Below are 16,595 nucleotides of genomic sequence, written 5' to 3'. Positions count from 1 at the left end.
TTGTTTTGAAAGCCCTACTGGAAGCAGATACAGGAACCAAAATCGTGTGTGCACTTGTACAAGTTCCCCTTCCCCCTCCCCTTTCCTCCGCTCCTCTCTCTTCTCCCCTCACAGGGATTGTGTTATTCCCAATCACAGACTGTGGCAAAACTGTCTAGGCACCTGAGATAATCTTGGAATTCTGTGATTGTGTACTGTTTTCTAAGACCTGGATGATTCAGAATGGGGGGTCCTCTCTCACTCCTCTCATGTTTCACTTCATGACAAGAACTGTGGACAAGGACACCTAGTCTGTCCCTTGAATGTAGAAGTTCACGCTCCAATTTCTCTATTTTGGGTCACCTTTCTCTTGTATTAAGGATGTTGAAACAAAGTGTATTGAATTTTGCCTGTTACTTCACCTCTAATCCTCTCTTTTTTCTTTCTTTTGGTCGGTAGTCGGGCTTGAACTCGGGGCCTGGGTGCTGTTCCTAAGTTCGTTTTGTCCAAGGCTAATGTTCTACCACACTTTGAGCCATGCCAGTTTTTGAGTGGTTATTAGAGATGAGAGTTTCAAAGGGACTTTTCTGCCTGGACTGGCTTTGAACCTGAATCCTCAGATCTCAGCCTCCTGATACCATAATAGGCAACAGGGACCGGTGCCCAACTGCCTCTATAATCTTTTATAATGTTCAAACTGCAGTTGAGCTTAGCCTGTGACCCAAGCGATTTGTGACTGGTTATCTGATCCAACTCCTCAGTTTCTACTGAATGTGGGTCTTTGTTCACCTGGAGACTTGAATGTTTTAGTTATAGATTAGGGACCAAGCTTAATTGATGTCAGAATGTCTAGGACCTCCTGCTAATGGTTATGTATTAAACTTTAAACAGAACTAGATGTGGTGAGGCAACAGGATTGTGAGATTAGCCTGAGCTACTCAGTGAGACCTATCTTCAAAAAGAAAAAGTAATTAAAAACATACATAAATATAGGCTTCAACGATGGCCACGTGAAGTGTAGAATCTGGGACTGGGAATGGGTATAGCTCATGCATAGCATACACAAGGTCTGGGTCCAATTCCCAGCACCAAAAAAAAAAAAAAAAGAAGTGCATCTCAAAGGCTCAGGAGTACCTATCCAATCATACTAAAAACCGCTTATTCCTTAAAATATATGTATCATAATATATCTACATATCATATATATGTATATACTTATCAATAATACAAATGATATGAAAGCTGATTAATACAGGGATTTGCCTAGGTAGACTGGTCCAGTAAAACAATTCTGCTTTTTAAACAGGATGAGAGATAAAGATAAGAAAGCAAAAAGAAGCTAAAGAGAGATTTCTTGGTAAAGGGAAAGTGAAGAGAGCATCATCACATAAAAAATAATATCATCTGTGATCTTAGCATGCACCTGAACAGGAAGAGAGACACTATCTCAAAAGTAAACATCACCAAAAAAAAAAAAAAGAGTTATAGCCCAGTATATATGTGTGTGTGTCGAGGGGTGTAACAAAGAATATTTAAATTTTAATATTTTGTATCCACAAAAGACATTGAAACCATGTCAACACATTTAATACCATATAGTCAATAAAATGATGCATATAGACTATGTGTTAGGTTTTTTTTTTTTTTTTTTTTTTTAAATTTAATTTTATTTTATTTGTGAACATACTGTACAGAGGAGTTACAGTTACATGGGCAGGATAATGTGTACATTTCTTACCAAGCATTGCAGCCTCCTCCTTTGTTTATCCTTCACATCCCTTCCCAGCCTCCCCCCTCCCCCCCTAATCCCAATCCTTCTCCTTCCTCCTTCCCCCCAGCCCCCCCCCCCCACTAACATTGTAAAGTTCGTTTTGGACATGACAACTTGTACTTCTCATTGTTGCAACAGGTCCACCTGTATCCTTAAACAACTGGTTTTTCCCCATCTCCTCCACAAGTTATACTGACATCAAATATAGTGAAAGCAAGGGTTATACTATGGGGGAGGGACATACAAAGCAACAAAGAGATAATCTTATAAATGTGTTAGAAACACATGCATGAAAGAAAAAAACATTAAAATACACATCTAAGGGTTCATTTTCCTGACATCACATTATCTGACCTTTTCCGCTTGACTCATACATATACTAGATATTACAAATAAGGGAAACCATGGGACCTACGTTTCTTTGGGCCTGGCTTACTTCACTTAATATAATTTTTTCCAAGTTTTTCCATTTCCTAACAAATGGGGCAATGTCATTCTTTCTGATGGAGGCATAGAATTCCATTGTGTATATATACCACATTTTCTTGATCCATTCATCTACTGAGGGGCATCTGGGTTGGTTCCATATCTTAGCTATGGTAAATAATGCTGCAATAAACATAGTTGTGCTGGTAGCTTTAGTGTGGTCTTGTTTGTAAACATTAGGGTATGTGTTAGGTTTTTAAAAAGAGGTAGCCAAGTAAGAATAGCACCACACACGTGGTATTCAGATAAGGGGTAGGTTTATTCATCGTTCTGGCTGGCACCAGGCCTTGTTGGCTCTCCATGCAGCTGGGAAAGGCCTGGGAAAGACCTGGGAAAGAGAGAGAGGTGGGAAAGAGAGCATCTGGGACTGGGCTAGGCCTTATCTAGGGTATGGGCGGAGAAAGGTGTGGCCACATCAAATTCAGATGTGACTTCTGGGGATGCAGATGTGACCTCTTCCAGGTGTGCCAGTTGCCTAGGTAACGCAGGTACTTTGCTGCGAGGAAGGTGGAGTCTGCTCGCCATCCAGGAGCGGACCTTAACTCTATGTAGATAAAATATATTACAAAAAAAAATTTTGGGGGGAGGGGTCCGGTCGTGGGGCCTGAACGCTGTCCCTCAGCTCTTCAGCTCAAGGCTAGCGCTCTACCACTTGAGCCACAGCGCCACTTCCAGCTTTTTCTTTTTTTTTGCTTATGTGGCACTGAGGAATCGAACCCAGGGCCTCATGCCTGCAAGGCAAGTGCTCTACCACTGAGCCACCTTCCTAGCCCTATATAACAAAATTTTAAACATCCTTTTGTTTTGTGAAAGATAACGCTCATGGTAGTCTAGTTTCTAGACCAGTGGTTCCCATTCTGATAGTATAGTATTTTCTACCTTTTGTTTTGTTTTTGTGGTCATGGGGCTTGAACTCTAGGCCTGCGCACTGTCCCTAAGCTCTTCAGCTCAAGGCTAGCTCTCTACCACTTGAGCCACAGTGCCACTTCCAGTTTTCTGAGTGGTTTTTTTGGAAATAAGAGTCTTACAGAGTTTCCTGCCTGGGCTTGCTTTGAACCGAGATCCTCAGACCTCAGCCTCCTGAGTAGCTAGGATTACAGGCATGGACCACTGGCACCATTTTCTACACTTTAAGATTAGTCTTTTTATATAAGCATTATGAAATGACAGTGAAAGTAGATAATGTTGATTTTTGTGTCCTTTTAATTTTAATTTTTTTTTTTTGGTCGGTCATGGGGCCTGAACTCTGGGCCTGGGCTCTGTCCCTTAGATCATGGCTAGCACTCTACCACTTTAGTCACACTTCCACTTCCGGCTTTTTCTGGTTATGTGGTATTGAGGAATTGAACCCAGGGCCTCATGCATACAAGGCAAGCACTCTACCACTGAGCTACCTTCCCAGCCCCTGTCCTTTAATTTTAAAAGGGCAATACTATGTCAGTTTTCAGGATCATTTTATTAACTTTTCTCAATAGTAGCTAGGGACATTTCTACCTACTCCTGGACAGCCTGGAATGCAGGAGATAAGAACTAGCCATTCTAGCCAAATCATCCAATTTTTAATTTTCTTCTCCAAACCCTTCCTCTAGCCATTTGTTTGCTCTCTAGTTTTTGTTGTTATTGTTGTTGTTTTGCCCAGTCCCTCCCTGCCTTATGAAACTTCTTCCAGACTTCACTCAAGGACTAACACCAAGGAACAGCTGTTGCCTTCTCCCAGAGGGGACCACATCTCAGTCGTTTACCTCTAATGTCCATGCCCCTTTACAGCAGCAAGTAACCAGAGAGAATCTTCACCCTTTTTCATAATTATCAAAAGGCTGGAATGTTAGGTCTGCCCCAGGCCATATAGGCCCTGTGCGGACACCTCCCTACCTCTTGGCTAAGTGTCCACCCAGTACTCTGTTACCTAGGTAACTGGTACACCTGGAAGCAGTCATCTCCCCTTCCTGCAAGGTCACATCATGGGCCACTAATGGCCACATGCTTAATTAATCACAACAGAAGCTGATAGTGGAGCTGTGGCTACCTAATGAAAACTACCTATTTAATATACCTTACAGTAACATCCTTAAGTATGATAGCCTGAATTCCAAGGAAAGAAATGGAGACAGAAGAGGCTAGTCATCTGGTAAAAGTTCTAGTTATTGTTGATAATAATATTGGTTATAGTTGGAGGCCTAGAGAGAAGATGTTGGATTAAGGAAACATTTCTAAAGTAGAATTAAGAGAATATAAATGTTCATTGAACTAGAAAGGGGAGGAATTGAGAATGTTACTGGTTTCTGGCTCAGGTTCTTAAGTGGAGAGTGATACCACTCCCTGAGATAGGGAATGAAAGAGGGTAAGCAGAGTTTTTAAAGGAGGTGGAATGAAAGATAAGCTGTGGGTATTCTAAGGTTGACATGCCTGCAGGGGATCTATACAAAGATTATTAGTAAGTTAGAAATATGGCTCTAGAGATACAGATATGAGCGTCTTTGGGGCCTAAGCCTGGCAGAAGTGATGTATTTCAAGGAGAAAAGAACCAGAAACAAAACAACTCAAAATAATACTTAAGTTTTGGGGGACTTTTTTGTATATGTGGAAGGTGGGAAATACTCTTGAAATTGCCAAAGAATAAGAGACAAGGACAAAATGCTTTAGAGAATAAATACATGAAAATAAGAAAGTGTTTATGAAATAATTTATTTGGCTATATTAACTGCTATTGGAAAGATAGAGTAGTACAAAGTTTCAAAAGATATTGTTGGGGGGCTGGGAAGATGGCTCAGTGATAGAGTGCTTGCCTTGCATGCATGAGGCTCCGGGTTCCGTTCCAGAGCACACATAAGCAGAAAAACCTGGAAGTGGCAATGTGGCTCAAGTGGTAGAATGCTAACCTTGAGCTGAAGAGCCTGAGGAACAGCACCCAGGCCCAGAGATCAGACTCCATTACTGACAAAAAAAGGATACTGTTGGGTCTACGAAGGTGGCTCAGTGGTAGAATGTTTGCCTTACATTCATGAGGCCCTGGGTTGGATTCCTCAGCACCACATAAGCAGAAAAGGCTGGAAGTGGAACTGGCTCAAGTGGTAGATTGTTAGCCATGTGCTGAAGAGCTGAGGGACAGCTCCCCGGGCCCAGAGTTTAGCCCCATGACTGACCAAAAAAAAGAAGAAGAAAAGATACTGTTGATTTTACCTATTAGAAATTACCTGGTGAGTTTATCAGGGCAATTTTGTTAGAAGATATTAAAAAAAAAAAAAAAAAAGTACAGGTGGACCCGTTGAAACTATGAGAAGTACAAATCGTCATGTCAAAAACAAACTTTACAACTTTGGTGGGGGGGGGGGGCGGCGGGGGGGGGGGGGGGGGGGAGGCTGGGAAGGGATGTGAAGGGTAAACAAAGGAGGAGGCTGCAATGCTTGATAAGAAATGTACTCATTATCTTGCCCATGTAATTGTAACCCCTCTGTACAATATGTTCACAAAAAATAAAAATTAAAATTAAAAAAAAAAAGATACCTACAAGAGCCTAGAAGAGATTGGGATACACTATCTTGATCTAGGATCAAATGATCGTGTCAAAAGCATTTCATCAGTGTCTTGCAATATTTTCCTTTTGGGGGAACTTTATTAAAATTCAGCGTGGCTCTCATATGCCATATTTTCCCCTACCCAATAAACTTTTTTTTTTTTTTTTTTTTGGTGGGGCTTGAATTCTGGGCCTGGGCTGTCCCTCAGCTCTTCAGCTCAAGGATAATGCTCTACCACTTAAGCCACAGTGCCACTTCCAGTTTTCTGAGTGGTTTATTGGGGATAGAGTCTCATGGACATTCCTGCCCTGATTCTCAGATCTCAGCCTCCTGAATAGTTAGGATTACAGGCGTGAGCCATCGGCACCTGGCTCCAATAAACATTTTAAATTATCTTTTCTCTTACAATAAGAGAAATAATATCTCCTTTCTGTAATGGCTGTATAATTATTTCATCGTAGAAATTTTTTTTAACCTTCCCCCATAGTCTTTGTGTGAGTAACCTTGAATGGACCGAAGCTGAACTTGGGACAACTATATATGGTTTCAAATAATGTTCCTGTGGACAAGGTGTCAAGACTATCATTATTCACATAAAGTTTTAAGGGCTTGTTATATCACGCGTTCACAAAAGAGGCCAGAAGTGGTGATATATATCCATAATCCTAGCTACTCAGGAGGCAGAAGTAGGATTGTGGCTCTAGTTAGTTGGGCAAAAGTGCAAGCAAGACCCTTTCTGAGAAACAAACTAAAGAAAAAGGATTGAGAGCATGATCCAGACATAGAGACTTTCTTAGCAAGTGAGAACCCCTTAGTACAATTCCAAGTATCACACACATACATAGCCACCTCAGTTCACAAAAGAAAGACATCCAGGTGCCAGTTACTGAGATCTGAGGATTGCTGTTCAAAATCAGCCTAGGCAGAAACATCCTTATGACTCTTATCTCTAATTAATCACAACAGAAGCTAATAGTGGAGCTGTGGCTCAAGTAGTAGAGTGCTAGCCTTGAGCAAAGAAGCTTGGGGACAAGGCCCGGCCCTGAGTGCGAGACTCCCCCCCCCCAAAAAAAAAAAGAAATTCTGAATTCTGAACGATGTCTCTTTTATCCTATGTTATAAATCCTCTTCCCTTATTGAATTTCAATTAGATAGTCCATTATATCCTATGTCCCCTGAAATTGTGTTCCTATTCTGTGTGCTTTACTTTGCATTATTATTATTATTATTTTGTCGGTCGTGGGGCTTGAACTCTGGGCCTGAGCGCTCTCCCTCAGCTCTTCAGCTCAAGGCTAGCGCTCTACCACTTGAGCTACAGCTCCATTTCCGGTTTTCTGGTGGTTTATTGGAGATAAGAGTTTCATGGACTTTCCTGCCTGAGCTGGCTTTGTACCAGGATCCTCAGATCTCAGCCTCCTGAGTAGCTAGGATTACAGGTGTGAGACACCAGTCCCCAGCTTGGATTAACTTTTAAAATTATTCCTTTATTGTTACGATTTTAATTAGGCCTGGGAGAAATAAGAAAATCACAAGTGCTTGGTAGTCTCTCTTGATCCAGAAATTTCAATCTTACATTCCTGGTAACTAAGGATGACTGAAATAAAAGCCATGAATGGAATCAACTAGTCAGAAAATTCTGAATGGAATTCTGTATGCACTTGTTTTAGAATAACAACAAATAGATCTCTAATATTCTTTGGATCTGAAAACACACATTAGCTTATGAGGCAAATGATGAGGGAGAAAGGAATTGCTTTTTCCTCCCCAATGATAGGGATCAAATTTAACCCAGGGCCTCAAGAATGCTAAGCAGTAAGCAATGCTACCAGTAAGCAATTCCCTGACTTGGAGAGCCAAGGAAGATATTTCAAAGACCTGATACCTCACAGATCTTATCTCTCAGTTGATATACATGGAATCTGAACATGGTTGACCTCAGTCTGTGTCGAAAAGTCAATTCATGACTCTATTTAAAAAAATACATGAGACTGGTGCTGGTAGCTCATGCCTATAATCCTAGCTACTCAGGAAGTTTGAAGCTGGCCTGGGCAGAAAAGTCCCTGTGAGACTTCTTTTTTTTGGTCAGTCATGGGCCTGGGCACTAACCCTCAGCTCTTCAGCTCAAGGTGAGCACTCTACCACTTGAGCCACAGCCCCACTTCCAGTTTTCTGGTGGTTAATTAGAGATAAGAGTCTCACGGAATTTCCTTGCCCTTACTGGCTTTGAACTCGATCTTCATATCTTAGCCTCCCGAGTAGCTAGGATTACAGGCTTAAGCCACCCAAGCTCAAATTCCTGTGAGATTCTTACCTCCAATTATCCACTCAAAAACCAGAAGTGACACCGTGACTCAAGAAGTAGAGTGCTAGCCTAGAGTACGAAGAGGCTCAGGAACAGCACCTAGGCCCTGAGTTCAAGCTCACAACCAACAAAAAACACTATATGATAGGGTTGGAGATATGGCTCAGTTGTTAAAGTGCTAGCCAATAAGCAGAAACTTAAGGTATTGAGGGTTTGTTTTTGTTTTTGTTGTTTGTTTTGCCAGTCCTGAGGCTTGAACTCAGGGCCTGGGCACTGAGTCCTACCTTTTCTGTTTGTGTGGTACTGAGAAATCAAACCCAGGGCTTTATGTATGCTAGGAAACACTTTTCCACAAGCCACATTCCCCAGCCCATCAGGTACCGAGTTTGAGTCCCATCCTTGGACCTAAGAAACAATGATTTGTATTCCAAAACACTCATACGTTAAAAGGCATATGTCTTTTAGTAGTTTTGGTTCATATAGCTGTCTCTACTCAATATAGAATATTTTCATTATATAAAAATAAACTATTAGCTAGGTGCTGGTGGCTCACATCTGCAATCCTAGCTACTCAGGAGGCTGAGATCTGAGGATCTCGGTTAAAAGCCAGCCTTGGCAGGAAACTGTGAGATCCTCAAATCTCAGCCTCCTGAGTAGCTAGAATTATAGGAATGAGCCACTGGCACCCGGCTATTAAATTTTTATTTGCAAGTATTTTCTCTTATTTTGCAATCCATTTTGAATTAGTTATTATTTTTTAAATGGTCGTGAGGCTTGAACTCTGGACCTGGGTGTTGTCCCTGAGCTCTTCAGCTCAAGGCTAGTGCTCTACTACTTGAGCCACAGTGCCACTTCAGGTTTTCTGGTGGTTAATTGGAGATAAGAATCTCTCTTGAATTAGTTTTTATGTGTAGAGTACTCTTAACAGCACTGCCAAACAAACTTTGTTTTTCCTCTGAAACAATTCAGTCTTGTTTTGTAGCCCAGGCTGGCTTCAAACTCACAGTTCTCTTACTTCTGTTTGCTGAGGGCTGGAATCATGGATATGAGCTACCCCAACAAACTTCTTTTTTAATATTTTAATTGTTTTATAAAGGTGACGTACAGGGGGTTACAGTTATACAAGTCAGGCAAAAAGTGTATTTCTCATTTTTGGCCAATGTCACACCTTCCCTTGCTCTCTCCCAGTTTTTCCTTCCCATCCCCACCACCAGCTGTATAGTTAATTTTCATTATAGCATCTAGTGAGTACCATTGCAGCATTTGTTTACCCTTTTCCCCTCTATTTCCCTTTACTCTCCCCCAAACAGATAAATGAACAAATAAGACAAAAAAGTTTTTTAAAAAATCTTTTTTCTATTTCCTGGAGTTCATTTTGATAAATATTTTTTATTTTATTTATTTTTTGTTTGGTCATGGGGCTTGAATTCAGGGCCTACGTGCTGTCCCTGAACTCTTTTTGCTTAAGGCTAGCATTCTACCACTTTGAGCCACAGCACCACTTCTGGTTTTCTAGTGATTTATTAGAGATAAGAGTCTCTGGGCTTTTCCTGCTTAGGCTGCCTTTGAACTGTGATCCTCAGATCTCAGTGAGCTATCAGTGCTGCGCCTGCTAAATACTATTTTATATGATCAGATGCACATAGGCATTGTGCCTCTGTGTTCCTCTCTAAGATATCCTCCTCTGGTCTCACTGTGAATGCCTAGAGTACTGTATAATTCATCATATCCCAGTGTATTTTAGTTTTAGCTTCCACATATGAGAGAAAACATACACAAACAAACTTTTTTTGTGTGTGTGCCACTGCACAGTTCTAAACCAAAGATGATTTTTGATCCCTAGAGAACAGTTGTCAATACCGGGAGGCACTTTCTACTGTCCCATCTAGGTGAGGGGTATGTTAGTAGCATCTGGTTGGTAGAAACAAGGGTTGCTGGTGCTAAACATCCTATAAAAAGAAAAGAAAAAGAGTCCCAAGGGCTTTCCTATCTAGGGTGGCTTCAAATTATGATCCTCAGATCCCAGCCTATTGAGTAGCTAGGATTACACTGGCACCCAGCTGTTTCCAGAACTTTTTTTTTTTCTTTTAGGTCATGGGTCTTGAACTCAGGGCCTGGACACTGTTCCTGAGCTGTTTTGCTCAAGGCTAGTGCTCTACCACTTTTAGCCAATGTGCCACTTCCAGTTTTTGAGTGATTAATTAGAGATAAAAGTCTCACAGAGACTTTTCTGCCTGGGTTGGCTTCAAACCATGATCCTCAGATCTCAGCCTCTTAAGTAGCTAGGATTATAGGCATGAGCCATCAGCACCTGGCTTCCAGAACTTTTTTTTTTAATCATTTAAACATTAAAGCCATGGAGTACTTTGAAATATCACCTAAAGATATGATAACTTATCTTCAGATTTCCAATCTCCTCTTCTTAGGTCTCATGGGAGAATGGAGGGATCTCATAAAGCTACTTCAGATACTGGATCCATCTATTTCTTTGATCAGGTAATAGTGTTGCTCTATTTCATCAAATTATAGTTATTTATTAGAAAAGCAACTCATTTTTGCATAACATTTCTTATATCTTAATTGTAAACATTTCTTTCATTTTAGTTGAAACCTAAAACCAAAAAATGGAAAAAAGAAATCTATGAGGACCAGTTTTCACACTTAACTGAAAATTATGGGTAAAATATTTGGATTCTTTAGTTTTTGTGTTACTTTATATTTGTAAGAATTTATACAATGCCCAAGAACATTGGTCTTTCATTCCCATTTCTTCCCTCATTCCTGCCAAACCAAAGAATTGCCATTTCAAACCTGACCATGAGATTAATCACTAGCTAATTATGTTAGCTATATTAGTCAGTAGTATGGTTTCCTTACTATTCTGCAACAAACCCAGCCTCATTTCTTGCTTGGGAAATTTTCACTAGATATTGCCTCTATTTTCTGCATAGTTTGCTCTTCATCCCCTTCAACTTTTTATTTAAGTAGCATGTTTGTAATGAGACTTTTTTGTTTGACAGTTATGGGACCTGAACTCTGGGCCTGGGCACTGTCCCTCAGCTCGTTAGCTTAAGGCTAGTGCCCTACAACTTGAGCCACAGTGCCACTTCTGGCTTTTTTCTGTTTATGTGGTGCTGAGGAATCGAACCCAGGGCCTCATGCATGTGAGGCAAGCACTCTACACTGAGCCAACTTCCCAGCCCTTGTAATGAGACTTTTTAAATTATCTATTTCAGATTTCTACTGTTCCTGCCATTATTAACTTTTTTGTTGTATTTATTACTTTCCAGTGTTCTAAGTGATAATACCATTTATTTGTTTATTTTTTTATTTATTTATTCTCCCCTCAAGAAAGGATTGGTCTTAATCACTTCTCTGTTCCCAGTTCTTCAAATAGTATTTATGTAGAATATGCCTATTAAAGATTTGTAGTTACCAATCATGAAATGCGTCAAAGCTCACAAAGATGAATGAATTAATGGAATTAGTCATTCCACTTTTTTATCCTATACTTGCTACATTTTCTTTTCTTCTTTTTTTTGGGGGGGGGGTCCAGTTGTGGGTCTTGAACTCTGGGCCTGGGCACTGCCCATTAGCTCTTAAGCACAAGGCGAGCACTCTACCACTTGAGCCACAGTGCTACTTCCGGTTTTCTGGTGGTTTACTGGAGATAAGAGTCTCACAGACTTTCCTGCCTGGACTGGCTTTGAACCGCAATCCTCAGATGTCAGCCTCCTGAGTAGGTGTGAGCCAACGGCACCTGGCTTTGGGATATGTCTTGAGAAGCCTGTTTGGAAACACTCAGTACTGCCTCATAAAAAAAAAGAAAATGTTATAAGCCATGTGCCAGAAATCAAGGTTTGAAGCCACCAGGGTAGGAAAGTCTGAGAGACTCTCTCTCATTTCCAATTAACCACCAGAAAACCGGAGTGGTATTGTGGCTCAAAGTGACATAGTGCTAACTTTAAGCAAAAGAGTTCAGGGACACTGCCAAGGCCCTGAGTTCCAAGCCCCACAATCGTCACTCCCCCAAAAGAAAACAACCCCAAAACAAACATTTTGTGCATTATGCATCTTTTTAATCATATTTAATCCAACAATATGAATTTCTAGAAAGAAAATTACATCATTAGTGTAAATGTTTTTAATGCTCACATATGTTCTTTACAGTCATAAGAAGAAAAAATCAAAAGAACAAAAGCTTACCAGAGTGGGTACAGTAGCTTTAATTGAGGAAAAGGATAAGTCCCATTCTCTTGGTTTCTCAGAATCTCCTAGAATGCTCAGCCTTTCTCCAAGTCCTAAACTCTCCAAAATGTACTTGCAAAAGAACCTACTTGAAGAATACAAACTAACTGCTCCTGAAATACTATATGAACTTGGGAAAACATTGCAGAAATATGCTGAGTACCAAATGACTTTTCCTGTGGGGATTGAGAATCTCATGAATTATAGTTGGCAAGATTTTACAGAAGATACTACACCTACAACACCAGAGCAAGACAAAGCTTTACACAGAGATTCCAGTTCCAGTACCATCATTGACTCGAACAATTTCAAAATCAGCAACAATCCAAAAGAAGAACTTCATAAAGAAAATCACCTGGTTAAAGCCAAAAAAGGTCTCCATGTTGTACCAAGTAAACCTTTGGGAAAAATGTGTAAGTAGAAGATATTTGTTACATTTATTAGTTATAGTCTGGGATAAATAAATAAAAGCTAGTAAGTGAAATATTGGCAAGGCAATACTTATATATTATTTTAATGTTATTGGGTTTGTGTTAATCATTCTAGTAAGTGAAGAATAATGAATAATGAATGTCAGGTACAAGAGTTCGTGGCATTTTCAATAAAAGCATCCATTAGGCTTTACCAGATTCTGCATTTTATGATGTCCTTGAGATTTTCTTCTAGCAGGAAGATTCAACAGAAATGCAATGCTGCCACAAAGATATTCTTAATCTAAACTATACTTTAAGATAATTGTACTTCCAATACAGTTATGAGAAATAACATAAAGACATGAAGAGACCCGTGGGTAATTTACCTATTTTCTCCACATAAGATCTCACAAAACTATAGCATAATATCATGTTTGAGTGCTTTCTAGTGGTTGCTATTGTTGTTTTTTATGTAGGTATTCATGGCTATAAATTTTCCTCTAAATCTTGCCTTTTCTATACCCCAGAGGTCCTGATAGGATGTGTTTTCATTAGATTCTAGGAACTTTTTTATTTTTCCTATTATTTCATATGTCATTCAACAGCATATTCAGTCTCTATGTGCTTGTGTATTTTCTGTTCTATTATTTTGCTGTTAAGCTCTAGTTTAATTCCATTATGGCCTCATAGAATGCAAAACATTATTTCAATTTTTTAATATTTGCTAAGACTTGCTTTAAGTCTTAGGATATGATCTATTTTGGAGAAAGTTCCATGGGTTGCTGAGAAGAATGTATATTGTGCCACTGCTGGATGAAATACCCTGTAGATGGTTGTTAAGTCCATTTAATCTATAGAGTCATATAATTCTAAGACTTTTTTTATTTTTTTGGTTTGGATGTTTTATGTATTCATGAGAGTGGGGTATTGAACGGTCCCACTATTATTGTGTTGTGGTCTATCAGAGCTTGTAAATCTAGAAGTGTTTGTTTAATGAACGTGGATGTGCTACTATTTGATGTATATATGTTACAAATTGTAAATTTCTTTGCATGGATCATTCCCTTTTAAATAGAAAATGACTTTCTTTGTCTTTTCTGATTGATTTTAAGTTGAAATCTATTTTATCAGATTGTTTTGTGATGCTTCTATCCTCATCCTTTCCTATTTATTTCTGTTTTTTATTTTCTTCTGTGAGTGGATTCCCTTAAGTATGTTTTGCAGTTCTGAATAGTCATGAATTACATTAGCTTTTGTCTATCCTGGAAGTTTTTATTTTTCCATCATTGTTTTGTTGAATGTTGATACTTAGCTTCACTGGGCAAAACAATCTAGGTTGGCGATTGTTGTCTTACAGGGCTTGAACTGTTTTTTTCCATGTATTCCTTAGATTTAGTGTTTGTGTTAAGAAATAGGCTCTTATTTTAATAAGATTGCCTTTTTTGTTGTTGCTGGTGGTGGTGGTGGTCATGGGGCTTGAACTCTGGGCCAGGGCACTGTCCTTGTGCTTTTTTGCTCAAGGCTAGTACTCTACTACTTTGAACCACAGTGCCACTTCTAGTTTCCCAGTGGTTAATTGGAGATAAGAGTTTCACAGACTTTCTCGTCCAGGCTAGCTTTGAGCCATGATTCTCAGATCTCAGCTTCCTGGGTAACCAGGATTAAAGGTTTGAGCTACTAATATCCAGCTTAGGCTTGTCACTTTACTTGTCATCTCTTTTTGCAGCTTCCAATATTCTTAGTTTGTTCTGTAATTTTAGTGTCTTTACTATAGTGTGTAAAAACACATTTGAAGTTCTGTAGGCTTCCATCACATTGATGGTACTCTCTTTTTCAAGATTGAGGAAATTTTCTGCAAATTTTTTTTTAATTGTGAAAATACTGTACAGAGGGGTTACAATTACATGGGCAAGATAATGAGTACATTTATTTATTTATTTATTTATTTTGTGTCCGGTCGTGTGGCCTGAACTCTGGGCCTGGGCGCTGTCCCTCATCTCTTCAGCTCAAGGCTAGTGCTCTACCACTTGAGCCACAGCGCCACTTCCGGCTTTTTTCTTTTTGCTTATGTGGTGCTGAGGAATCGAACCCAGTGCCTTGAGCATGCAAGGCAAGCCCTCTACCACTGAGCCAACTTCCCAGCCCCTTTTTTATTTATTTATTTATTTATTTTTTTAATGAGTACATTTCTTATCAAGCATTGTAGCCTCCTCCTTTGTTTCCCCTTCCCATCCCTTCCCATCCTCCCCCCACCCTACCACCCAATCTTCCTCCCCCTCCCCCCCCCACCGCATGTTTTGTTTTGGTCGGTCGTGGGACTTGAACTCTGGGCTTGGGAGCCGTCTCTGCACTCTTCAGCTCAAGGCAAGGCTCTACCGCTTGAGCCACAGCACCACTTCCTGTTTTCTAGTGGTTTATTGGAGATGAGTCTGTGCCCAGGCTGGCTTTGAATTGTGATCCTCATATCTCAGCCTCCTGAGTAGCTAGGATTACAGGTGTGAGCCACCAGAGCCGGCCTTCAGCAATTATTTTGTTGAATAGGTTCTCAATGATGCTCTACATTTTTATTTTCTTCCTTGTCAATCACCATAATTAATGATTTTGATCTTTTGAGGGACTCTGAGAAATCTTCTTTTTTGGGGGGGGTGGGTCCAGTCGTAGGGCCTGAACTCTGGCCTTGGGCGCTGTCCCTCAGCTCTTCAGCTCTACCACTTGAGCCACAGCGCCACTTCCGACTTTTTTCTTTTTTCTTATGTGGTGCTGAGGAATAAAACCCAGGGCCTCATGCATGCAAGGCAAGCGCTCTACCACTGAGCCACCTTCCCAGCCCTTTGAGAAATCTTGTAAGTGCCCTAGGTGTCTTCTAAGTGTCTAATTCCTATGCTTTACCTTTGACCTCTGATTCTCTGCTTTAATTTCATTTAAACTTCTTTATTTTTGTTTCCGTTCTGTGGCTTGAACTCAGGGCCTGGGCACTGTTCCCTGAGCTTCTTTTGCTCAAGGCTAGCACTCTACCACTTGAGCCATAGCACCACTTCCAGCCTTTTCTGTGTATGTGGGACTAAGGAATCGAACCCAGGGCTTTATGCACGCTGGGCAAGCACTCTACCACTGAGCCACCTTCCCATCTCCTAACTTCTTCTAGACTTTTGGTTGAGTTTTTTGTTTGAGCAGTTTCCAGGATTTTGATTTGTTTTTTTTTTCCCCAGGTTTCTATCTATTTATTGAATTTCTCGCCCATATCTTGCATTGCCTTCTTTAGTTCATCCAATTGTTTGTATTTTCTTGTTTGTTTGATTTCTCTTGTTTGTTCAATTTTCTTGTTTGTTGGAATTGTCTATAAATTCATGGTTTTTGTTGTTGTTGTTGTTGTTAGTCGTGGGGTTGAACTCTGGGCCTGGTCTCTGTCCCTGCGCTCTTCAGCTCAAGGCTAGTGCTCTACTGCTTGAGCCACAGCAGTTTTCTGGGTTTCTAGTGGTTTATTGGAGATAAGAATCTCATGGACTTTCCTGTCTGGACTGGCTTTGAACTGTGATCCTTAGCTCTCAGCCTCCTGAGTAGCTAGGATTACAGGCATGAGCCACTGGGGCCCGGCTAAATTCATATGTTTTTTTAAACATCTCTTTATTTCATTAACCATTCTTATCATTGTTTCATCGAGCTTATTGTTTAGACTTTCTTTTTCTTCACTCTCACTTAAGACCTTTATTGTGGTGTAACTGGTTTTTAAGGGAAGCATATTACTTTATTCATGAATTTTGTGATCTTTCTCTGGGATTTACTATTCTGGGTCCAGGATTTATTGAGACTTACTGTGCTATACATTTTCAGGGTTTTTTTTTTTGCAGCTTTGTTAAGATAAGTTGATAGCAGGATGGTGG

General features: G+C 40.1%; 1 protein-coding gene across 1 annotated transcript in view; it reads left to right on the top strand.

The window, feature by feature from the left end:
• The window catches only part of LOC122119312 (uncharacterized protein C3orf20-like), an 84,369-nt gene that overhangs the window by 1,160 nt on the left and 66,614 nt on the right, over positions 1–16,595 (top strand). Inside the window, exons 2-4 of the mRNA XM_042693387.1 lie at positions 10,480–10,549; positions 10,658–10,731; positions 12,224–12,714. Coding sequence (XP_042549321.1) covers positions 10,493–10,549; positions 10,658–10,731; positions 12,224–12,714 — 622 coding nt within the window. The 5' untranslated portion in view covers positions 10,480–10,492. The remainder of the gene's footprint in view (positions 1–10,479; positions 10,550–10,657; positions 10,732–12,223; positions 12,715–16,595) is intronic.

Source organism: Dipodomys spectabilis, unplaced genomic scaffold, assembly GCF_019054845.1.
Source record: "Dipodomys spectabilis isolate Male_0828 unplaced genomic scaffold, ASM1905484v1 ptg000163l, whole genome shotgun sequence".
Lineage (NCBI taxonomy): Eukaryota > Metazoa > Chordata > Mammalia > Rodentia > Heteromyidae > Dipodomys > Dipodomys spectabilis.
Note: the sequence above shows the minus strand (reverse complement) of the source record. Positions and strands in the feature narration are given on the sequence as shown.